Consider the following 25,879-nt stretch of genomic DNA (forward strand, 5'->3'; position numbering starts at 1 on the left):
GGGACCAGTCAGCAAAGCCCTGGAGCCTCTTCCGTCCCCTCCACACCAGACTCTCACATTATACAGGACTCTGTGTATGACCTCATGACTCACATATATTTAACACGGAAACGATCTCTCTCAAAATCCACAAGGAGATGAGAACACTGACTATTACGGTAAAGTAAAAAGGATCCAATCATTTTGGATCCAATACTTTTTAAGTGTTCAGAAATAAATGTTTTAGATACAGGAAAAATTGCTGTTTGCCTAAATCCAGTTAGAAATTGAAAATTAATATTTTTAGTTCCCATAATATAGTAACTTAATAGATACCCTTCAAATTGTCTTACATCAGTATAGAAATATCTGTTTCTCCTGAGGACAACTGACCGATCCCACAAAAGTAAGTGGGTAAAAGAAATGTAAGGATCACCTAAATAAAAAGTAACTTTAAGCAGTTGGTTTTTAAAATTTGCCTTAAAAGGAAACACCTGCATTTCCAATGATCTGCTTTTTAATTAACAACCAACAACATAATGCCTTTCAGTCTATAAATATTAATGTTGCTTTCAAATAATGTTGCTTTTATATTGTGCCCAACTTAAAAAGACACTGAGAATGAAGATCCTACAGTCAGGAAAGAGAAACAAATATGGATAAAAGACACTGAAGAATCAAATATGTGCACACAAGAAAGTCCTACAGAATATACACATACAGAGGGAATCAAAACAGGAAATGTACAAATGTAGGTTTTCAAAATAATAGTTTATGTTTGAAAAGCATTTTTCAGTTATCAATGTGCTTTCTCACATTATTTGACCCACCCAAAAATCCAATCTCCAAGCAAAGGCAAGAATCACCCTAAATTTGCAGATAAGAAAACAAAGGTATAAAGTTACATGATTTGCTTAGGTTAAGTGACTAGTAAGTGTCAAGCAAAAAATTGAGATCGCAGAGGAATGTAAATATCTCAACAACATTATAGAAAAAGATAAGTATAGAACCATAATCACATGCAATTGCTTTTTGGGGGGGAGGGGGCATGTCTTTGGATTCAGGTAACACAGAGATTTTAAGTTGGGTTGTGTTGTGAAGACTGCGGTGAAAAGAGGCTGCTGACCCATGGAGCACTTTATGAAGTGGAATAGACGCAGGATAAATTACGGGCAACGATTTCAGTGTCTTGCACCAAAGAGTCAGAAGAAGAACCTTCTTACTATGTTCAACTAAGGGAAAGTGTATTTGGATTAATTTGAAAATACGGTTTCTTTCCCTTTAACATAAAAGTTGCTCACTTTTAACAAGAGCTGAATGCAGGTGATTCAAAAGGAGTTCATTACAGAAACCCTAAGTAGCAAGAAAGCATAGCTGACTGAATCTCACATACTTTGGATGCTGTTTCATCCTACACAAATGAAGATGTAATAAGGAAATGGCATAAAATTATGGCATTCACTGGGAGCTCCAGCAGCGGCAGAAATTAAAGAAAAGGGATTTTATTTCATTACGAGTAATTTCTGCCCTATATTCTCACATACAGGTTTGTTACCAAGGCTGTAATTTGGATTTCATATCCTGCTATTCAGCAACATCTCCGAAGTAAAAACACTTCATCCATGGAGAGGCCTGGTAACCACCTACAGCTGCGTAGGTGACGTTGTCAGCTGTGATTCTTCAGTGGTTCAAGGCATGGGATGTGAAAATGAAAATCTCTCACCTTGCTGCTATGATCAGTCTCATCTGAGGATTCCAAGTCTGGCCCCTCGGTCTCCTCTGGAGCGGTCTCAGCACTGCTGCCCTGCTCACTGCAGAGGCTGTGCCCTGTCACATGAAATCAGAAGAAAATGTGGGTCAACATGGATAGTAATTGCTTAAAAGCCAACCCTGTGTGAGGGGGACAAGGAATCCCGCTCATGACGTGTACACATACTGTAAGACCCTCCAAGTACAAGCTCCATCACCTTGGCTCAATCAAATTCAAATGATAGTTGTTACTGTTAGAACTAGTATTATTACTTTATATTTTTCATAATAAATAATAATTGTGGATTGAATGTCTTTGTCTCCCCCCATATAAATTTTTATGTGGAAGACCTACCCCCATTGTAATAGTAGTTAGAAGAGGGATGTCTGGGAAATAATTAAGTTTAGATGAGGTCATAAGGGTGAGGTCCCCATGGATGAGATTAGTGTCCTTGTAAGAAGAGAGAGAAACCAGAGTTCGTTCTCTCTCCACCATGTGATGACACAGTAAGAAGGCAGCTGTCTGTAAGCCAGGAAAAGAGCCCTCATCAGGCAACTGAATTGGTTAGTACCCAGATGATGGGGAATCCCAGGTTCTAAAACCATAAGCAATAAATGACTGTTGCTTAAGCCACTCAATTTACGGTATTTTGTTATAGCAGCCTAAGCTAAGACAATAATAGTTTATAATAAAAGAATACATATATAATATACTAAAAAATTAACTGGTTTTGTTGATTTTACAAGTAGCAAATTGATTAATTAATTCATTAATTACTAAAATAAATAAGCCATACTGAGAACAGTACAACCAAAAAAATGACTGTCCCACATCCATTACCTGAAAAATCCTGCAACATCTGTTTTTGCCAAGTCTGGCAAACTATAAACATCTTATAGTACCTGCTCTTCCCATGATATTCTGTGCGAAAGTGCAAGCAACTTTCCTCCTTTGCTATTTACTGAGTGCCTACCACAGTGGTTCTCTACAGTGGTTCTCCACATTGAGAAGAGAATGTGAGGATCACTTTCCCCTGGGGTGTTTCTCAAACTGACGGAACATCTGGATCCCCAGGGGAATATGTTAAATGCAGATTCCCATTCAGTAGGCATGGGGTTGGGCCTAAGATTCTGCATGTCTTACCAGCTCCGAATGATACTAATCAAAACTGCAGGTCCATGGGCCACACTTGGAATAGAAAAACTCTAGAACATCAAAAACTTTCTCTAGTTGCAGCTAAGAAGACAGTAGTTTGAGTACCACTGTCCTACAATATGAGGCACTGGATCATGGACTAGAGCACTATCAATATAACCAGACAAGAGAGAAGGAAAGAGAAGAAATGGGAGCAGAAGGAGCCTCTGATGCTTTAGATGAAAGATTCAGTCTGCAAAGTGGCTGCCTTGCTCCAATGACACCATTACAGCCATAAGCTGCTTGGCAACACTTTCTATTCAGGTCCACAATGGCCAGGAAAGTTAGGGAGGAAGTGGGCCTCTGAGCAAACCTGGCACCCATGCTGCCTCCTACTGTCCCTTTCTTCTCTGGAATGAAGCACCAACTAAGTGAGTGTACCCTGAATGGCTTAGAGGTTTCTGTCTGTTTCCCCACCTTTTGGCTCTGGCTCTTGGATTTTCTTGTGTTTCTTTTCATTATTCGATCACTCATTACTTGCTCTTAAGGTGGTAGTGGTCAAAGAAGGAAGCTCAGTTAACTTGGCAGATATCATCTATGTCAACTGTTATTGCCAAACAAAAGTGCTTGAATATTTTGCACAGGGGCAATGACCTAGGTACAAGTATTCATCCCTGATCTGGAACAGCTGACCAGCTCGTCTGGGAACACAATGGCAACAGCACTGAGTGCTCTGATCACAGGAACGACAGCATCCTCAGTGCGATGTCCACAGCAGCCAGGAGGCACAATGGACAGGGGCCCCCTTCACACTGTGGTCTGCAGAATCACAACCTCCTGGAGTTGAACAACCCATAGACTGTGCAGAGAAATGCTGCAACACTGCACATCCCATTGCTCACAATGCCTAGGACAGCTGATGCTCATTAAATAGTGGGAAAGGAAATAAAAGGATTTTCCTTTGTTTTTGGTTTTGGTTTTGGTTTTGAGACGGAGTTTCACTCTTGTCACTCAGGCTGGAGTGCAGTGGTGCAATCTCAGCTCACTTCAACCTCTGCGTCCTGGGTTCAAGTGATTCTCTTGCCTCAGCCTCCCGAGTAGCTGGGATTACAGGCGCCCACCACCATGTCCAGCTAACTTTTGTATTTTTAGTAGAGACAGGGTTTCACCATGTTGGTAAGGCTGGTCTTGAACTCCTGAATCCGCCCACCTCGGCCTCCCAAAGTGCTGGGATTACAGGCATAAGCTACAGTGCCTGGTTGGATTTTCATTTTTAATAATACTGAGAGCCAGGTTTCCTGAAGAGCAAACAAATAAATCTACTTCTACAAAACACTTAGAAATGCTAAATAAAGTAAAACAAATATCTTTTTTAAACAAAGCTGAGCTCCAAAAACTCTCCAAAGCCCAAATGAAAAAGATAAAGTTGATAAAGGAAGGAGGGTAGTGTCCATGCTATGGCAGCCTAAGTATATCCATCAATCCCCAAGTCCTAAAGCAGTGTTTCCCAAAGGGTGTGAGAACCTGTTAGTGTTAGCAGGGTGACAACTCTTTTGGGATAGAATTGTGCACTTGGTAGGGACACTTGGCACTAGGCTCCTTGGCTTCTGAGTACCAAACGATTAGGACTTGACTGCCACTGTGACAATCAAAAATGCACCCACACATTTCCCAACAGCAGCACCACCCAGTTTGAGACCACTGCCCTGGAGCCTTTGGTTTTAACTGTAAGCCCATGATACATGATACAGAAAACAGGGCTTGGGTCAATATAACTTCGGGAGTTAGAAGTGAATTTCCCACATTCATATGGTTCCCCTGAGGGGCGACACCTCTCCGTCTAAAAAGACATAGACTACAAGAAAAAAGTGCTCACTGGTAAAAGAAAAAGAGATGGAAAAAGAAATTCTGCCTATACTTTGGGGTAGGAGAGTGGAAAGGGAACACAGCAGGTTTCTTCCCTGAGATTTTTTTTTTTTTTTTGGGAGACGGATTCTCACTCTGTCACCCAGGCTGGAGTGCAGTGGTGTGATCTCAGTTCACTGCAACCTCCGCCCTCTGGGTTCAAGTGATTCTCCCGCCTCAGCCTCCTGAGTAGCTGGGATTACAGATGCCCATCACCATGTTGGCTAATTTTTGTATATTTAGTAGAAATGGGGTTTTGCCATATTTGCCAGGCTGGTCTTGAACTCCTGACCTCAGGTGATCTGCCCGCCTCAGCCTCCCAAAGTGCTGGGATTACAGGCATGAGCCACAGGGCTTGGCCTGTTCCCTGAGATTCTAGTCATAGGACTGACTTCATGTGTTTGCATTCCAAGGCATCTGGTAGGAGCAAAAACAAATCTACTCTGGAAGATTTCACCCTTAATGATGATATCATAATACCCAGAGATAGAGCTTGGTCAAACAAGGACCCATAATCCCATATTATAAAACACAACAGGCAACGCATCACTACGAGCAAGAAGCAACAGACACAGTAACGGACAAAATCAGACCCCCAAGGAATGATACCGCAATGATCAGATGTAGAATATCAAATAAGTATGCTTAAAATACTTTTTCAAAAGAAGAAGAAAGGGGGCCGGACACGGTGGCTCATGCCTGTAATCCCAGCACTTTTGGGAGGCTGAGGCAGGCGGATCATCTGAGGTCAGGAGTTCAAGACCAGTCTGGCCAACACGGTGAAAATGTCGTCTCTACTAAAAATACAAAAATTAGCCGGGGGTGGTGGCACGTGCCTGTAATCCCAGCTACTTGGGAGGCTGAGGCAGGAGAATCGCTTGAACCTGGAAGGCAGAGGTTACAGTGAGTCAAGACTGCACCACTGCACTCCAGCCTGGGAGACAGAGTGAGACTCCATCTCAAAAATAATAATAATAGAACAGAAGAAGAAAGAGATAATTTCAAAAAACACCAAGTAAATTAATAGAAATTTTAGAAATAGAAACTATAACCAATGAAAGGAAATACTCAATAGATGAGACGTAAATTGATGAAATCAGAAAAGACTAGAACATCTATCCGAAGACATTACCTTACTAGAGCTCCTAAAGAAATCTTCAAATGTTAAAACTATCAAAATGGAATTGCATTTTCAGCTAAAATATTACCCAAGAAAGACACTTTAATAAAGACTTTTGGGAGGCCGAGGCGGGCGGATCACAAGGTCAGGAGATCGAGACCACAGTGAAACCCCGTCTCTACTAAAAATACAAAAAAAAGAGCCAGGCGCGGTGGCGGGCGCCTGTAGTCCCAGCTACTCAGGAGGCTGAGGCAGGAGAATGGCAGGAACCCGGGAGGCGGAGCTTGCAGTGAGCCGAGATCACGCCACTGCACTCCAGCCTGGGCAACAGCGTGAGACTCCGTCTCAAAAAAAAAAATAAATAAATAAAGACTTTTGAGAAACAAAGAATGAGAAAGTTTACCAAGAACAGAATCTCACTGAAAAAGTTCTCTAAAGGATGTACTTTCAGGTGAGGAAAGAAAGATCTGGTACACGAGTGAAAATGATAAACAGCTGATACACACACAGATAAGTCTTAGTATATACGACAACTCCCCCCCAACTCCCCAAAAAAGGTACTTGGGGGCAAAAAAAAAATACAAACTGCAACTAAAACAATGGTGGAAATGATTATATTTAAAGCCATTTCATAATTTTATGCAAGAGGGAACTAGAAACACTAACTTTGGTTTCTGTTAATAATCATGTTAAAATTTTAAGATCAACCACTAAAAGAACAGAAATAGATTATATAGGTTGAAAGGAGAAAGCAGAATTTATCAATGCAACCTGGAAGAGGACAGGAAAGGAAAAGAGAAACAAGCGAGACAAATTGAGCAAAACAAGATAATAGAAACAAATAAAAATATGTAGATATTCTAAATAAATGTAAGACAGCCTAACATAATACTTAAATTTCATGTTTAGATTATAGAAAAAAACAGTGCAAAACAAAGCCCCAGCTGCATGCTGTATGGAAGTGATAGACTTAAACATAAAAGACACAGAAGATTAAAAGGTTGGAAAACTATATTAGGCAAACATAAAGAAAGTTTCAAAAATGTCAGATACAATCGATTAGTCAGGATACTGAATACGTAAACATCAGTAATTATACAGCTTGATCCATGAATGCGTTTCAAACCTATACCCAAGAAATTGGTGAATATACATTTTCCATAAAAATTAGCAATTTATGCAAATTGGCCACATATCAGGCCACAGTATAAGTTTTAAGCAATACCAAAGAATCTGTATGGATGCAGACCACAATGGCAACATTTTTCTTGGAACTAAATATTTTATGAAAGAAAGAAAGGCCAATAACACTAAAGACAGTTTTAAAAAAGAAAAACAAGATTAGGGGATTTTACCTACCAGATCTCAAAACATATTATAAAATTACAGTAATCTAAAGCAGTGCAGAACAAGCTAACAGAACAGAGAGCTCAGAAACAGGGCCTCTATCCCATGCAGATGTTCCTCAACTTATGATGGGGTTATGCCCCAATAAACCCATCACAAAGTCAAAAAATCATTAAGTCAAATCATCATACATTGGAGACCATCTGGCCAGGCGTGGTGGTTCACACCTGTAATCCCAGCACTTTGAGAGGCCGAGGCAGGCGGATCGTGAGGTCAGGAGTTCGAGACCAGCCTGACCAACATGGTGAAACCCCATCTCCAATAAAAATACAAAAATTAGCCAGGTGTAGTAGCACACACCTATAATCCCAGCCACTCAGGAGGCTGAGGCAGGAGAATCACTTGAACCCAGGAGACGGAGGTTACAGTGAACTGAGACTGTGCCACTGCACTCCAGCCTGGGCAGCAGAGTGAAATGCCATCTCAAAAACAAACAAACAAAAAAAAGTGGGGGCCATCTGTATATGGAAATGTGAAATACAGCAGTTGTGCCATTGCAGACCAGTGAGAAAGGAATAGAATATTTGATAAATGATGCCAGGACAGTAGCCATATGAAGAAACATAACATTGGATCCCAACTCACACCATTGACAAAAATCAGTACCCGAGATATAAATCAGTATGTGAATAGCCCAAACTGTAAATCTTTTAGAAGAAAATATAGAAGACAGTGTTTATTACTTCAGGAGAGAGAGAGATTTCTTAAACAAGATATAAAGAGTACAAACCATGTAAGATTGAAAATTCAGATTTTGCTGAAATTAAACACTTTTGTTTGTAAAAAGGCACCATAAATACAAGAAGACATGTTACAGACTAAAAAAGTTATCTTCAATACATATAACTAGCAAAATATTAACATCTAAAATATAAAAGAACTCCTACAAATCAGTAACTGGAGGTGTATCTGATTCTAAAGCATATTTTTTTTTAGCCCCGTATGTCATGTTTACTACCCTTAACTGAATAAAATGAATTAAAATAGGCAATGCAGTTTGCAGCAGATCATTTGCAAAGATGACAGTGATTATTTATTTCATCTCTTTAAGCACAGGCTTTTGTGTCTATTTTGCCATTCCATGAATTTGGGCTGGTGTTGTGATTTGCTTTGACCAACAGAATGCAACTTAAGAGATAATATGTTAATTATGAGCCAAGGCCTCAAGTGACTTTGCAGTCTCTGATCTTGCCCTGCTGGTAACTCTGAGCCCACCATACAAAGAAATCTCAAGCTAGCCTCCAATGAGAGACCCCAAGCAAAGGAGGCCCAGCTGTCTAGTCACCACACGTGGGAGTGAGTTAGGCCATCTTAAACCCTCCAGCCCCAGTCAAGCCACTGGATCACAGAGCCACATGAGTGACTCCAGGGAAGATCAGCAGAACAACCAACCAGCTGAGCCCAGCCCAAACTGCTGAGCCACAGAACAGTGAGTAAGTTTGTTGCGTGGTAGGAGATAACCAGTAAGTGATTAGGGAGAATTTCATGATACAAGAAAGCCAGAAACGCAGGAGTTGACAGTGGTACACCTCAAGGAAGCTGAGGAGAGACACTAGCATGGCAGGAAGAGGGAATTCAAGTGGGAAAGGCCATTGTTCTGACTCCCATACTTTAGGGCCTTCTCTAAACACTCCCAGCTTAAGAAGTGTAGACAACACCATTGTCAAGTTTTTTTTTTTTTTTTTTTTTAAATCCCATACAAACAGAATTTAGCCACTTCCTATTCTAGCTTCCTCTGTACTACTCACAACAGTAGTAGGCAAGAGGCTTTCCCCTAATGATAGAAATTGAAGGAATTATCTTCTTTGTTCTGGACATTCCCGTCCCCACCTACTTACCAGGAAACAATGCACGACAGCTCTGCTACCAGTCAGTGAGAGAAGACTGAAGATAAGGCTTGGCGGTGGCCAAAGAAGCAGCCAGAGCAAGCAGAATGCCCGTCCATATTTCGGTACCGAGCACATGGCCAGGCATGCAGCAGGGGCGCAGGGGAGAGGGAAGAGGGCTCAATCTAGAGAGACAAAGCCTCAGGGAATGAAGAAGCCCAGAGCAGGACTGTGGACCCTCTCAGACAGGGTCCATAGGCCAAGTCAAAAGCCCCCACAGGGCCGGGCGCAGTGGCTCCCAACTGTAATCCCAAACTCCTGAAAGGCTAGAGAAGTAGGATCGCTTGAGTCCAGGAGTTCAAGGCTGCAGTGAACCATGATTGTGACACTGCACTCCAGCCTGGGTGACAGAGTGAAACCCCAATTCTACTTGAAAGAAAAAAAAAAAAAACTGTGGTAATGCTGTAAATAAAATTCATTGTTGTGAACAGGTAAAATCAATGCTTTGCCTTTTAAGTTACTTCCATTAATAATATTTTTGTTACTGTGAAAATGTTTGCAATCAGTACCTCCCACACACCATTAGCAGGACAGACAACGAGGAGATTTGGGAAAGTACAAACATATTAGTGTAAGTTTACGTTGAGATTTACCTTTCATTTACCCAGATTAGACACATCTACTTTGGCTTCGTTCAAGTCCATGTGAGACTTAAGCTTAAAGGAGGAAGAAAAAATATTCTGGCCTCGTGAGATGTCTTAACACTGTGTTTTAAGCAGATCCTCCAATTCAAACACTGACAAAGAGAAACAATTATAACACTACACTTTTAAAAAGTCTTTTAAATGCCTGAGTTTAAATCCCTGATGGAAAAAGAACGACCGGGGGTGGGGGCAAAAGAAAGCTTAGACACTGTCTATAAAGATATTTAGCTGGAACTCAACCGTTAGGATATAATTTTATTTTGCGTTTCAGTCATTTTACTGTTATAAGATTTTAAGAATTCCATATAAGCACCCATAATAAGATCAGCATAAATGCTCACCCGTCCAACAAAGCTAAAAAACAAACCAAAATAAAGAGAGAGAGAAAAGAGAGAGAGAAAAAGAAAGAAAAAGAAAGAAAAAGAAAGAAAGAAAGAAAGAAAGAAAGAAAGAAAGAAAGAAAGAAAGAAAGAAAGAAAGAAAGAAAGAAAGAAAGAGAAAGAAAGAAAGAGAGAAAGAGAGAAAGGAACGTTACAACTTGAACTTGGTAGACAAATAATAACTTCTTTTTAATCAAATGTCACAAAATCTCAGTCTTTGTTTCCTATAGAGAGAAATTCAAAAATCCGTAAAAACTTACTAATCCTGTTAGCTTGTTGTGAAAGTCAAATATAAAGTACATTAATAATCTTTAAAAATATCAAAATAGAGCATCTCAGTCTCCGAAACATGTTTTTCTCACACGCAGGATTTGACGGTGTCATCAGTCAAATCTCACTGGAAGTTACCCCGCCCCCGGCCCTAGCAGGGCCCACCCAAGCAGGCCATGTGCTGTGTGACAAGAAGCACAGCAGGCCGACAGTTTACCAGGCGCGCATGGCTCCAAATGTTATCGACAAACAAACAGAGGACCATGTGCTGCCCGGGTATCTGTGAGACTTCAGAGAACCTGAAGCCCTGGACCATATTTGTTTGTGGGAAGAGAAATCTGTGCAGTTCCTCTTCCTTTGCTGCCCCTCCCTGCCGCCTGACTGTCTTTGGTTTTCAGAATCGAGCTCCAGGCCATCTCCATGGAACATCAGACCAAAATAGAACCTCACACTTCACGGGTACTGCACAGAGGCACGTCCCGCCCACGCAGACCAAGCGGCTGTCCGTGCTCAGCGCTTGGCAATTCCTCGCTCTGAAGCAAGGTGCCTTCGACTTTCACGGCTATCACAGAGGCCTTTCCTGTTCAACAAACGCTGTTTAATCTACTTCCTGCAGGAGGGACATTGGTCTGGAGTGCAGAGCACAGGCTTCCACCTGGCATCAGACAGACACGCCTGAGGTTTATCAAAGGGTCTGACTCTCCAACTCCAGCGCCGGCCCTAATTGCCTTTAACATGCCATGGGCCTGCTGTTAGCCACACGCACTGGGCTTTCTCCAACACAGTAGCAGGAATAGCCATTTTTTGAACAAGAAGCAGCAGTATGAACGCTGGAACTTTTATTATTTTTAAAGTTGTTACTTTTTTCCTTTTTTTTGAGACAGAGTTTCGCTGTTGTCTCCCAGGCTAGAGTGCAATGGTGCCATCCCAGCTCACTGCAACTTCTGCCTCCCGGGTTCAAGCGATTCTCCTACCTCAGCCTCCTGAGTAGCTGGGATTACAGGAACCTGCCACCACTCCTGGCTAATTTTTTGTACTTTTAGTAGAGAGAGGGTTTCGCTGTGTTGGCCAGGCTGGTCTTGAACTCCTGACCTCAGGTGATTCACTCTCAGCCTCCCAAAGTGCTGGGATTACAGGTGTGAGCCACCGTGCCCAGCCTGTTACTTTCTCTTTTAGAGATAGCGTCTTGCCTTGTCTCACAGGCTGGAGTGCAGTGGTGTGATCAAGGATCTCTGCAGCCTCAACCTTTTGTGCTCAAGTGATCTTCCTTCCTCAGCTGCCTGAGTAGCTGGGACTACAGGTGCACACCACCACGCCTGGCTAATTTTTTAAATTTTTAGTAGAGACAAAGTCTCACTATGTTGCCCAAGCTGGTCTCAAACTCCTGAGCTCAAGTAATCCTCCCGCCTCAGCCTCCCAAAGTGGTGGGATTACAGATGTGAGCCACAACCAACACCTGGCCTCTGGCACTTTTAATGTAATCCTGTGGGCTACTCATTGAGGTAAACCAAAGGCACCTGCTTCACCCCAACTGGTCAAGTGGAATTCTAGGGACAATCACTGCAGAGCTGCATGTACCACAAAAATAAAGTGAACGTGAACCCAAAGAGAGACAGAAACAAGCGTTTGAAACTTCGGAAAGACACTAATGGTGTCACTTGAACTATGATTCTTATAATTTGCATAAAAGCTGGGGTTTTGCATAATTACTTTTACATAATTGCATTTATTTTTTCTTTGCTTTCTCCTTGATATAAGAAGGAAAAACAAGGCCATAAAAGGGTATTTGTGTTGGAATTCTCTCAAATGCTTTATAAAACTTTTTTTTTTTTTTTTTTTTCTTGAGATGGAGTCTCCCTCCATCGCCCAGGCTAGAGTGCAGTGGTGCAATCTCGGCTCACAGCAACCTCCACCTTCCAGGTTCAAGCGAGTCTCCTGGCTCAGCCTCCAAGTAGTTGGGATTACAGGCGTGTGCCACCACGCCCAGCTAATGTTTGTATTTTTAGTAGAGATGGGGTTCCACCATATTGGTCAGGCTGGTCTAGAACTCCTGACCTTAGGTGACCCACCTGCCTCAGCCTCCCAAAGTGCTGGGATTACAGGTGTCAGCCACTGCGCCCGGCCTATAAAACTTTTTTAAAAAACTATTTTACATCTAGATTTGCTTTACTTTCCTATACTGATGTTCCCTGCAACATTTTTCTAACAGGGTGATAGAGCTATACCTTTTAATAAATTAGGCCAGTAGTTCTCAACTGGGAGAGATTTTGCTGCCCAGTGGCCTTTTGGCAATGTCTGAAGATATGTTTGATGGGCACAACTTGGGGAGGTGGCATACTATTGTCTTGTAGTGGCTTGCAGGGGTACTGTCTAACATCAACACACAGGACAGCTCCCCACAGCAAAGCATTACCTTGCCTAGATTGTTAATATTGCTAGATAAGATCAGTATTCAAAATAAATCACACAAGAACATAAGAGAGACTTTTTTGAAACCTCACACAAATACAGTTCTGCAACTTCCTATTCTAGCTTCCCCTTCACTGCTAAGATCTTTTTATAAAAACAGCCACTGAAGGAACTATCTTTTTGTCCTAGACATCCTTCCCTTTTTTTCCTACCAATACGTACGAAAACAAATGCTTTGAAAAAAACCCAAACAGATGAAAGTAGCTCCAGTAAGACTGCAACCAGAACTCGGGGATGGCAAACAGCCAAGGATAGGAAACTGAGTCTTACAGAGAACACTCAGGATAGACTCTCCTTATGCAGATCCTGGCTTTCTAAGCCAACGTGGCAACCCATGCAGCAGGCTTCCCTCGTAAACCAAGGAACGGGAGAATGGAGAATGTACTACAGGACCACCTAACAAATTTTCATTACAAAAAAATCTCAGCGAAGCAGATCACAAAATGTAATCAAGAAACTAGAGAAGGTTTGCATGTCACTGTAAAATTCCAATTATCTTATGATTCCACCAAGACAAGAAAAAGGGCGGGGAGCAATAACCAGGAAGAGCTGGTGACCTAAGGCAGTGGCTCCCAAGCAGGGCTGGACGCTAGAAGCAACCACCAGAACAAATACAGACGCAGACCCCATCCCAGACTAGATGACTCCATGAGCTCTGAAAAAGGACCCAGGAACCTCAGAATTCATTTCTTTCTACTTGAGAAAGGAAAACATAAAAAGGTGTCATTCATAAACTTAGTTATCAGGTAATTCACCTGTTGCAGACTGAGGCAGCATAGAAGGCAGGGAGAAGACTGAAAAAGAGCAATCTCTGGTCATAGGCCAGGGAATCCTCATGTGCCCCATAAGAAAATGGCTTCATATACAGAACATTTATTGAGCGCTTACTGGGTAATATTCTAAACGCTTTACTTTTACGCGTCATTTAGTCCTCACAATAGCCCAGTGAGATGATAGGGTGCCATTATCCCCATTTTATAGGTGAGGACACTGAGGCACGGAGGGATTAAACATGACCAGGTTAAGGTCATGAAGCTGATGAACACAGAAATGGACAGAGTTCTGGCCGGGTACAGTGGCTCATGCCTACAATCCCAGTACTTTCGGAGGGTAAGGCGGGTGGATCACCTGAGGCCAGGAGTTTGAGACCAGCCTGGCCAACATGGTGAAACCCGGTCTCTACTAAAAATACAAAATTTACCTGGGCGTGGTGGTGGGTGCCTATAATCCTGGCTATTTGGGAGGCTGAGGCAGGAGAATCAGTTGAACCCAGGAGGCAGAGGTTGCAGTGAGCCGAGATCCTGCCACTGCACTCCAGGCTGGGTGACAGAGTGAGACTCTGTCCCCCCGGCCAATGACTGAGTTCCAAAGAAATGGACTAAGTTCCAAAGAACTTGGTCCCAGGCCCTACTCTTAGCCACTAGGCTGTGATGCTTCCACATAGAAGAAACAAACCTCTCTATGAGAAAGCATTTCAGAAACAATACAACTTTGAAAGCTAATCCCATACTCACTCAGGGTTCTTAGGGGAGGACCTGGCCAAGTCTGCACACTTGAGTTTGTGAGACCGTGGAGCTCTGCAGGACCAGCCTCCAGCAGCCAGGCAGCAGCCAGCACTCACGTGGACCCCGGGGTCCCTGAGACTCAGCAAGGCTCTCTGTCAAGGACACCAATCATCCACCTTAACTTACTCCCATCAAACCTCAAACCTGCCACTCAGGATGTTTCCTATTTTTAGTTACTTCTAAATTTAGACTAAGGCTGTAGTCCAGCCTGCCCATTGTACAAAATTTTCTTGGTTGTTTTCTGTTTTAACTGCAGCTGTCTGTTGATACTGCTTATCTCTGCCCCATCACGGAGCAGTCTTTCAGTTATTTTATCCTGTTTACTTGCCTCCACTTTTATCTTCCATTGTTAAGTGGGGACTAGAAAGCAGGAGCAATTAGAAGGTAGATAGGCAGAGACCCAGGTGGGGAACTGAAGCGCCTTCTCCCCGCCAGCAGGTCCAATTGGGCTGCTACTTGACCAGAGTATTCAGAAATTCTTCCGAAATTTACTAATTTTGAAGCCAGTTTAGAAATCTTACCAAAAATAAATAATAAAATAAAAAACCAAACAATACAGTGGCTTTACTTTCATGCTTTATTCTTGACTCAGTCTGATTGACCAAGCAGACTCTGTTTGAAGGAATTTTTTTATTTTTTTAGACAGAGTTTCACTCTTGTTGCCCAGGCTGGAGTGCAATGGCACAATCTCGGCTCACTGCAACCTCTGCCTCCTGGGTTCAAGCAATTCTACTGCCTCAGCCTCCCTAGTAGCTGAGATTACAGGCATGTGCCACCACGCCCGGCTAATTTTGTATTTTTAGTAGAGATGGATTTTCTCCATGTTGGTCAGGCTGGTCTCGAGCTCCCGACCTCAGGTGATCTGCCTGCCCTGGCCTCCCAAAGGGCTGGGATTACCCTAACCATAATCCTAATGCCTAGCCTGAAGGATTTTTGATGATTGTAAAATTGCAAGATTTCAAGAGATAAAGCAATGTGGCCGGGTGCAGTGGCTCATGCCTGTAATCCCAGCACTTTGGGAGGCCGAGGCGGGCAGATCACCTGAGGTCAGGAGTTCGAGACCAGCCTAACCAACATGGTGAAACCCCGTCTCTACTAAAAATACAAAAATTAGCCAGGCGAGGTGGCAGGTGCCTGTAATCCCAGCTACTCAAGAGGCTGAGGCAGGAGAATCGCTTGAACCCAGGAGGCGGAGGTTGCAGTGAGCCAAGATGGTGCCATTGCACTCCAGCTGTGGGAACAAGAGCGAAACTCCGTTACCAAAAAAAAAAAAAAAAAAAAGATAAAGCAATGAAAAAACAAAAAAACTACACTAAAACATAAATTGGAGCACAAAATTGAGTCATACTTATTATCATACTTTCAGCTCCATGCCTGGCACATAGTAAATAAATACTTAAAAAATAGTTCCGAGTTATGGCCTTTTAATTGAAAAAAACATAATAATAAACCTTCCAAAGATGATCCCAAAATTGTAGTTTTAATGTGTTTCAAAATAATGGCAGGGTCCATGGATTTAGTGCACAGCCTCCAAAGGTGAGTGGTCTGAAGGAGGTAACATGTAGTCAGGTGTAAAGTCTAGTTGTTTAAAATTCCACCACACAAAAGACCAGACAGCAACTGTATACAGAGAAATACGCAGATATTTCTGAAATAGATATATATAAAATGCATTTTAAAAATCTTTTAAATGCATGTAAAGATTTGTTCAATGCATTTTAAACTCTATTAAATGTATTTTAATAGATTTTTGAGCAAACACATGTACATATACATATGCATACACAGATTTTTTTTAAAAAAAATTAGAAAGAAATAGACCAACACATTAACAGTGGCTATCCTTAAAAAAACAAATTGTGAGCAATCTCAGTCATACTATACATTAGGGGACAGCAAGTTTTATGTGTAAAGGGCCATAGAGTAAATAGTTTTGGCTCTGCAGACTCTAAGTCCTTGTCACAACTACTAACTACTCAACTCTGCCACTGCAGAGAGAAAGCAGCCAAAGACAAGGTGTAAATAAATGGCATGACTGTGTTCCAATAAAACTTGATTTACAAAAATAGGTGGTGGGCTGCTTTTAGCCTATGGGTTGTAGTTTACCAACCTGTTTTTTTTTTTTTTTCCATATCTGGAATGCAGAAGAAGGGCTCAGACAGAAGAAAAATATCCAAAGAAAGTTGAGTACACACTGTTGCTTATACCACGTAGGTGTGCAAGCTTATAAAATCCTTTAAATAATCTAATCTAACATAACATGTCTCATTCAAAGTCATATTCCAGAAACAACTGTATCTGTGAACCGTTTGATGGGGTCGAGCCTGCCATCTTGTGGTCACATGAAACAACAGCCTTTATGGTCTTCATTCTCCTTTATTAAGGGTACACAACTCACTGGAGTCACTTTTCCAAAACGTGATTGAAATGTGGGGACCACAATAACATAATGAGTCAAGGAAGTCAACTGTAACTGAGGGCAATCAATTTTCTGAAGCTTCAACTTGTCAAAATATTCCAAGGAGTCAATGAACAAAAGAATGAGGGCTCCTGCTTCCTCAGCAAGCCGAGCTTCAGAAAACGATTTGAAAAACAATAGCAGGGCAAGAATATCCAAGGACCCAAGAGGCTTCCATTTCAGATTTTAATCGGAACCCTCTTTTTTGTATCCCAAGCTTTGAAAAGAGAAAATAATGACAAAACCCCAACTTACTAAATCAACCCAAACCCTAGAACCCAGTCATGGGGAAATAAACGATAGCAATCTATGCTGCTCATCTGTTCCATCATCCACTCACTCTCTTGCTGAACAAGACGGGGCCACCCACGTAGTGAACCACACGTAAAGAGCCAGGAAGACGAAAATGAGGAATATAAATCCAGTCTCAGGAAACACATTTAGGCAAAAAGAGAGACACAAGCAAGTAAGAATCGCATGATCTAATGAGAGCCCACATGGAAGTCAAACGTGCAGGGTCGTGGGGGCCCAGAGGACAGAGCTAACTCTGTGGGGTCACAGGAAGACTTCGAAAGGCAGGTGGCACTCACACTGCTTCTAGTAGAATGAGCACAGGTTGCCAAAAGGAGGGGGTGAGGAAGGAAGGGCAGGGCAGGGGAGTCACTGATGGGCTCAGGTTCAGCCTTCAGGGTAAAGAAGTCCAAAAGACAGAGCAAACAAGAGCTCTGCACACATTTCCACTCTGGGCCTCTCAGCATCTCAACTCACGTCCTTCTCTCAGACAGTAGGAAAGCAGGGCTGGGTGGTTTGGAAGATGATGACAGAGAAGGTAGGACTTAGTCTCAGCATCTTATGTGATTCCCAGCACTTGTTTTTTTTTTTTTCTTTAAGAGACAGGCCTCTGTCCCCCAGGCTGGAATGCAGTGGTGCAATCACAGCTTACTGTAGCCTCAAACTCCTGGGCTTAAGCAATCCTCCTGACTCAGCCTCCCAAGGAGCTGGAACTACAGGTGCTCTCCACTGTGTCCAGCTCATTTTTTTTTTTCCCATACAGATAGAGTCTCGTTATGTTGCCCAGGCTGGTCTCAAACTCCTGACCACAAGTTATCCTCCCACTTCCGCCTCCCAAGTGCTGGGATTACAGGTGCGAGCCACCACACGTGGCCCAATTCCCAACACTTCTGTGCCTCCGTATCTCTATCCACAGCCAAAGGCCTCTAAACATTCACCTTTCTCCAAAATGAGAAACAGTAGAAGCACTATAAAGCTGCCCATGGGTGACAGGTGGATTTGTAGCAAAACAGGTCTATGAGAAAATAAAGATCCCTCTGCCTTTGAAATTTCAACAGGAAATGCAGGGCCAGTCACCAGCACATCTTGTGTACACATTTTATACCACCTGCCAGACAGAGGCACTCACTGAAACACACACGCTGCGTGATAAACCCCCCGGGTCGTGGCAGAACGGAGTTCAGACTCAACCCCAGCACCCTGCACAGTCATACCTGGGTTGCTGGTGAGAAAGGCGAGGGGGCTCTCGCCGAGGTCCGCAGGGCCGTCCACTCGGTGGGGAGGGCTTTCCAGCAGCTCCACTCCTTCCTCCAGCTCGGGGTAGGTCCTCACCAGGAGGCCCAGCGAGGGCTGTGAGAGGAAATCTTTGAGCATAGAAGAGTTCAGGGCGTCAGCAGCACGATTATTGATCTCAAGAATCTCATCTCCTGCTTTCAGACCTGCCAACGCAAGATGGAAAATTTTTAATTTCACACACATAATCAGAACACGACAGCTTAGGAGCTCCGCTATACAGGGCACACCTGCTGTGGGTCTCACAGCCCCAGGTGCTGCTGCAGACAGGCTGCGGTGCTCAGAAGTGATCCTGAGGAAAGGACATGGGCCTCAGATTCTGAAGGTTCTAGATTTGCAGGTGACAACATGCCTAGCCGGTCCTTCAGACATCAAGCAAACAAACTTACTCCTTCGTTAATCTAAGTGTTCCAAGCATCTGCCAATTTCTCACAAATGTTAATTAATTCAGGCTATCTTCCTACACTTTTGGGGTGGGGCGAGGGTGGAATGACAGTGCTCTCTGATGACTGCCATCTGTGTTTTGTGCATGTTCATGCCTCAGTGCACACTCAAGTCACAGCCAGCTAATACCTATTGATTATTTCCATGGAACCAAAATGCAGGGTGTTCATTCTGGCTATGAGGACAGAAGTAAGGATGTCTCATTCCAAATACACTTAAGAGATGACAGTTTCAAGAACCCAATGCAATCCTTTTTGGCCTTTTTTGTTTTGTTTTCAAACTACATCAGAACCTTGGGATGAATCTCTTTCAGCAGATCCCCAAAGGATCAGCTAGGGGAACTGCCAAAGTTTGTGACCCAAGGGAATGACCATGAGCAAGCCCAACCTAGAAGAACAGGAAGTTGAGACACCGAGGTGCAGTTCAAACCGGCACTGGAAGAACATTCCAGCAGCCTGAGAAAGGGAGAGGTTGGGAAGAACATGAAAGAAAATAAAATAATCCTTTCAGCTAGGAAGAGAGAAGGAGCCCAATTTCTAATTTTATATACCAATATGGAAAAACCAACTTGAAAAACGGAGTGAGTGAGGGGCAGGCAAAGACAAATGATAAATTGCAGGAACGAGAAGCCTCCCAGGTCCTCGAGCATGCCACTCAGATTCTGCAGAAGATGACCCTACAAAGAAGTTCTCACTTCCCAGCTTCACAGAGTCACACGCCCTGGACATCCTTATTCAGGTTTCTAAAATATCTGAAATCTGTTTGTTTGTTTGTTTGTTTTTGAGACAGAGTCTCACTCTGTTGCCCAGGCTGGAGTGCAGTGGTGCAATCTTGGCTCACTGCAACCTCTGCCTCCCGGGTTCAAGCGATTCTCCTGCCTCAGCGTCCAGAGTAGCTGGGATTACAGGCACTCACCACCACGCCTGGCTATTTTTTGTATTTTCAGTAGGGACAGGGTTTCACCATGTTGGCCAGGCTGGTCTGCTGACCTCAGGTGATCCACAATTTTTTAAAATTTTTATTTATTTATTTATTTTTCTGAAACGAAGTCTTACTCTGTTGCCCAGGCTGGAGTGCAGTGGCACGATCTTGGCTCACTGCAACCTCTGTCTCCCGGGTTCAAGTGTCTCATCCTTCTGAGTAGGTGGGACTACAGGCATGTGCCACCATGCCTGGCTAATTTTGGTTCTGTTTTGTTTTTGAGACGGAGTTTTGCTCTTGTTGCCCAGGCTGGAGTTCAATGGCATGATCTCAGCTCACTGCAACCTCCGCCTCCCCAGTTTGAGTGATTCTCCTGCCTCAGCCTCCCGTGTAGCTAGGATTATAGGTGCGCACCACCATGCCCAGCTAATTTTTGTATTTTTAGTAGAGACAGGGTTTCACCATGTTAGCCAGGCTGGTCTGGAACTCCTCACCTCAGGCGATCCACCCGCCTCGGCCTCCCAAAGTGCTGGGATTACAGGTGTGAGCCACCGTGCCCAGCCAATTCACAGCTAAATTTAACATAAAATACCCGCAATATCTTTCTAGACACGCTGGGTGTTGGGATCGTGTTTGTGGACCAGAAGGACAGAATGGACATCACTCCTGCATCTGTTGAGGACAGAGCAAGGCGGTTGGTACAGATGACAGTTCATCTTCATTTAACACCAGGGTTCTCAGATTCAAAGAACTAAAACAGGATGTGACTGAAACCAGGGCGGCAGATTCCCCACCCCCGTGCCACGCAAACCGGCACACTCATTGTGCTGAAAGAGATAAAAATCAGTCTTTGGGCTTGAAGGGGAAGAAATCCTGTCATCTCTGCTCTTTGCTGAGATACAGCTCAGTGACTGTGTCAAACTCTGGCCCCAGGCTGCCTATGGCCTAGAAAGTATGGAAGGAAAAAGAAGGAAAATGCTCCTCCATGACAGTCAGCAGCAGATACATTATTCTGACTTTACTTCCCACTCGTCACATCTTTGCCTTTCCATGCAGAGCCAAGTCTGTGGTTGCGCTTCTCCAGTGTTGACAGGACAGGTCAATATAACCTGCACAGGTAGCTTTGCAAAGCTAGCCATGAACTACCCAGAACTCAGCTGAACTAGGACAAAAAAAAAGCGGTGGCGAAGACCAACACTCAATTTCCCTTTTCTGCTCCATTCAGCAGTAGTTAACACAACAGATGCAAGATAAGTACATCTAAGCACAGTTGACCTGGATGTGTTGATCTCTGAGATTCAACACGTATTATTTTGCCACTGCTTGGATGAAACTACAAATCCCATAGCAAGAAGAAACAAAGGTGGATTTCCAGCCCTACCTACCTGTCCCATTTATTTACAGTGAGTATAGTGGGTCCAACAGAGTGTGCCCCCACATTCATGTCCACCTAGAATGTCAGAATACAACCTTCTTTGGAAATAGGGATAGATAGATATTACAGACGAAATTATAATAATATAATCATTGTAATTATATAATAATTACACATCATAATTATATAACAATTACATAAACAATTATACTATATATAATTGTTATATAATTATATAATATAGTATAATTATGTTAATGATTATTATATATTATATATTTATATAAGTTAATGTCATATATCATATTTTTGATATATATCATATATCAAGATAATAATTATATAATAATTATAATCATTATAATTATATATAGTATCGTTATAATTATATAATAATTATAATCATTATAATTATATAATATACATGAAAGTTACAATCAACTCATAATGATTTAGAGTAGGTCCTAAATCCAATGACTGGTGTTATTATAAAAAGGCCATGTTAATGACACAGAGACAGGGCAGGAGCCATGTGACTTCAGGCAGAGATTGAAGTGATACAGCCATAAGCCACAGAATGCCAAGCGCTGCTTTCACACCAGAAACCAGAAGGAGGCATGAAGCCATTCTTCCCTCAGAGGCTCCAGAGGAATCAATCTTGCCAATACCTTAATTTCAGACTTCTGGCCTCCTAAACTGTGAGAGGATAAATTTCTGTTATTTTAAGCCACCCAGTGTGTAGTAGTTTATTACAGTAGCTCTAAGAAATTAGCACTGTGAGCAAATCATCTAGGTTGCAAAGACTTTCCAGGATGGAGAGCTGGGGTTCGCCAAGTAGCCCAAATGCATTATGGGCCATGGAAGGGCTGAAATGAAACAGGCAGGATGTAGCAGGGAAGTGCTGTCTAAGGAAGGGGAGGGAGGCTGGATCTCAAATCCCTAGGTTCTCAACTTCTGCAGATTCTTCTGTGAATGGAAGCAACAGAACATCTGGTTTGAAAGAGCTCTGCAGGCTCAGGTAATGGCCAATGCCAGCTTTGACCAGTGTGGACCAAAGTACAGAGGGCTCTTCCCCCATGCTCTGCTCCAGGAAGAATCCCCCCAGGAACCCCACACCATCCTAGAAGATGGAGAAGGACGACCACATGATGAGAATGGGATTTCCCACCAGCCCCGTGGAAATGGGCTCCATCAGATTTAAAATCCAAAAATGTGTGATTTGAGAGGCTGAGACAGGAGGATGGCTTGAGGCCAGAAGCTCAAGAACAGCCTGGGCAACACAGCAAGACTCCTGACTCTGAAAAATAAGCAAGTAAATAAATCAGTCAGGTGTGGTGGCATGCACCTGTACTCTCTTAGCGACTCGGGAGGCTGAGGTGAGAGGACGGCTTGAGCCCAGGATTTCAAGGCTGCAGTGACCTATGATTGCGCTACTGGACTCCAGCCTGGGTGACACAGCAAGACCTTGTCTCTAAAAATTAAAAAAAGAAAAAAAAAAAGTTCAAGAATATGAGCTTTCTGGTACACTTAAGTGAATGGAATAAAATGCACATTCCCTGGAAGGGTTTTCAATGAGAAAATGTTCAAATACTTTTCACAAATGAATCCTTTGGGCAAATCTTTCTCATTCAAAAACTAGAGAAGCCCCAAAGGGCATTTAAGATGGACAGACCAGCCCTTCATTGACTTACCTTTCTTGGAAGCTAAACCGGTTTCCTTCACACTATTCACGTACAGCCTTCGAATACCATCTTCTTCCACAGAAGAAAGTAAAAACCCTGTGAAACACAGAAAGGCAGAATGGCAGGGCTCACACCTTCTGAATGTTTAGCAAACAACAGGAAGTGCCTGCTGTGAACTAGGTATGTTTCATGTTTGTCATTATAGTTTGGAGTGATTGTTTTTTCTTGTTTTACAAAGCAGAAAAGGTTTATTTTTAGATCACTCTGGAAGTCACTACTTGTAAAAACAGAGATTACTAGGTATGTCTATCTTCATATTACCTACCAATCAACTCAAAGGAAAGCAAATTATTTTGTTTAATCTTGCTTCCTGGTAAACACCATCATTTTTTTCTTTTCCATACTCTCCTCCAAAGCAGAAAACAGAAAGATTAGCTTACCTCAAGAGTCCCCAGACATTTTTCATCCAATCTGTGTCCTAGAATATATTACAACTGTACTGTTGGAGGGTGTGTGTTCATCCACATGTATGACTATATAGACAATGGTTTCATTTAATACAATTGTGCAAACAGGAGCAAGATGCAACTCACATTACGAATCTGTAATATGAGTAACACATTACAGAAACTGTACCTGATTTCACACTCTAGCAGTATCGGATCAGAAGATTATCTTATACTTCTCTGGACTTCCAGAGCTCAAAGCCAATTTGCTAATTAACCTTGGGCTCTGCTTCATCCTTCAGAGAGAAAAGCAGAGTGAGGCCCAGGTATTCTATGTGGCTTGAGGATGTTAGGTACTCAAAACTATGGTTACGGGTCCTGGTCACTCCTGTTTCCAGACCGCCTCATGTAAAATTCTTCCCTAATCAATTACGTCAGTGTCCACAATGAATACCTATTTTGCTAAAGGAAAGAAATACCTTTGCAGATATTTCTACAAAGGACAATGGGAACAAACGTCATTGTATATATCTGCAATAATTTCAGCTCTGGAAGAAAAATCATCCCATAATATAGATAGCTGTCTTAATGCTGAGGGGAACGCAGTGGTTGAAAAAAAAAACAGGCAAACAGCAAAACAGAATTTCAAGACTGGGTCCCAGGGAGTCATTGAGCCTTTCGAGGCCATGTCATGATGAACACATGGCTTTTTGTTTAGTTTATAGGACCAGGAAATGGATTACCTCACATCGGCAAAAGTGCTAATTGCCATCGCCCTCTCAAGTACCATAACCCCCTCAGATAGGGAACGGCACAGGGCCACCCCGAAGACTCTCCAAAGTCATTTCATTCTCTTATTTTAAATTCTCTTCTTTCAGCAACTTCTAACTTTCAGATTAAGGGTCAAGAATATTTTTACACAAGAATCATTTAAGTTACATGAGCCTTAACACAGGTGTATTTATCTGCATTGTAGTAGAAAATTTCTTTAAAAATCTGTTAGGACAGAGAGAATCAAGGGCTATGTCATCGGAAAGAATGAATAGGACTCATCTAAATATCGGAATTTCCTTTCTGAAATGCCACCATTCTATTACAATGAGATCTTTTTTTTTTTTTTTTTAAAGAGACAAGGTCTTGCTCTGTCCCCTAGGCTAGAATGCAGTGGTGTGATCATAGCTCATTGTAGCTTCAAACTCCTGGGTTCAGGCAATTCCCTACCTCATCTACCAGAAGAGCTGGGACTACATGTAAGTGCTACCATGCTTGGCTAATTTTTTAAATTTTTTAATTTTTTTGTAGAGATGGGGTCTTACTACGTTGCCCAGGCTGGTCTCAAACTCCTGGCCTCATGCGATCCTCCTGCCTCTGCCTCTCACAGTGTTGAGATTACAGGTGTGCACTACTGAGCCTGGCCCCAGTTTTTTTTCTATTAAAAAATTAGCACCCCTGTGGGGTACCAGGAAACACCTTTGCTTAACTGGAAGATGGCAGAAGAGGCAACACGGTGAGAGCCTGCTGCAAGTCACCTGAAGCCGAGTCGATGGAGATATGGAGACACCTCAGGTATTGATTTGCTCCATTCCCTCGTTGTTTTTTTTTTTTTTTTTTTTTTTTTTGAGACGGAGTCTCATTCTGTTGTCTAGGCTGGAGTGCAGTGGTGCGATCTCAGCTCACTACAACCTCTGCCTCCTGAGTTAAAGCGATTTCTTGTTTTACAAAGTAAATCCCTAGTAGCTGGGATTACAGGCACACACCATCACACTCAGCTAATTTTTCTAATTTTGGTAGAGATGGGATTTCGTCTGCTGGCCAGATTGTTCTCAAACTCCTGACTTCAAGTGATCCACCCGCCTCGGCTTCCCAAAGTGCTGGGATTACAGGTGTGAGCCACCATACCCGGCCATTCCCTGTTTTCTTGGTCTTCTTTTTTTATAATCAAAAGGTTAAAAATAGGAATGAGAATAGAGGAGATTTCCAGTCTGAGGACTGCAATTGATTATGTAATTTGTACCGGACAACTGGGTAAAAAGAACAGGTCTAAGAAACAGATCAGACATCTCTAATTAGTGGGGAAATCTCTATGACAGGAAAGAGGATGGGAGAAAGGATAATGGGCCTAAGCTCCTTTTTTGAAGATCACCCAAATTAAAGCCAAAAATTTACCAAAGCGAATAGCACTTTAGCTCTGTACTGGAATTCATACTGGACACTGGTTTAGGGGTCAAACAGGAGCCCCCTCTCGCTGTTCCAAGAAGGAAGCCCTCCCCACACCTTGCCTTGCAACAACCATGTGAGCGGCTTCCATTTAAAGTTGCCAATACTTTGCACACTAGGGGGAAAACATTATAACCATCTCCTATATGAACAAATATAAAGAAAATTATGAAATATCCTACAGCGGGATTCAGTGGAGCTGAATGAAGAACATAATGATTTTAACAGTTAATCAGCAAAGTC

General features: G+C 42.6%; 1 protein-coding gene across 16 annotated transcripts in view; it reads right to left on the minus strand.

The window, feature by feature from the left end:
• The window catches only part of LOC105472738 (TIAM Rac1 associated GEF 1), a 443,930-nt gene that overhangs the window by 45,108 nt on the left and 372,943 nt on the right, over positions 1-25,879 (minus strand). For all 16 annotated transcript variants that reach the window (XM_071095586.1, XM_071095584.1, XM_071095597.1 and 13 more), the window contains 3 exons: positions 22,983-23,069; positions 18,473-18,697; positions 1,703-1,806 (listed from right to left, as the gene is read on the minus strand). In XM_071095586.1, coding sequence (XP_070951687.1) covers positions 1,703-1,806; positions 18,473-18,697; positions 22,983-23,069 — 416 coding nt within the window. The remainder of the gene's footprint in view (positions 1-1,702; positions 1,807-18,472; positions 18,698-22,982; positions 23,070-25,879) is intronic.

Source organism: Macaca nemestrina, chromosome 4, assembly GCF_043159975.1.
Source record: "Macaca nemestrina isolate mMacNem1 chromosome 4, mMacNem.hap1, whole genome shotgun sequence".
In the NCBI taxonomy this organism is placed as follows: Eukaryota; Metazoa; Chordata; class Mammalia; order Primates; family Cercopithecidae; genus Macaca; species Macaca nemestrina.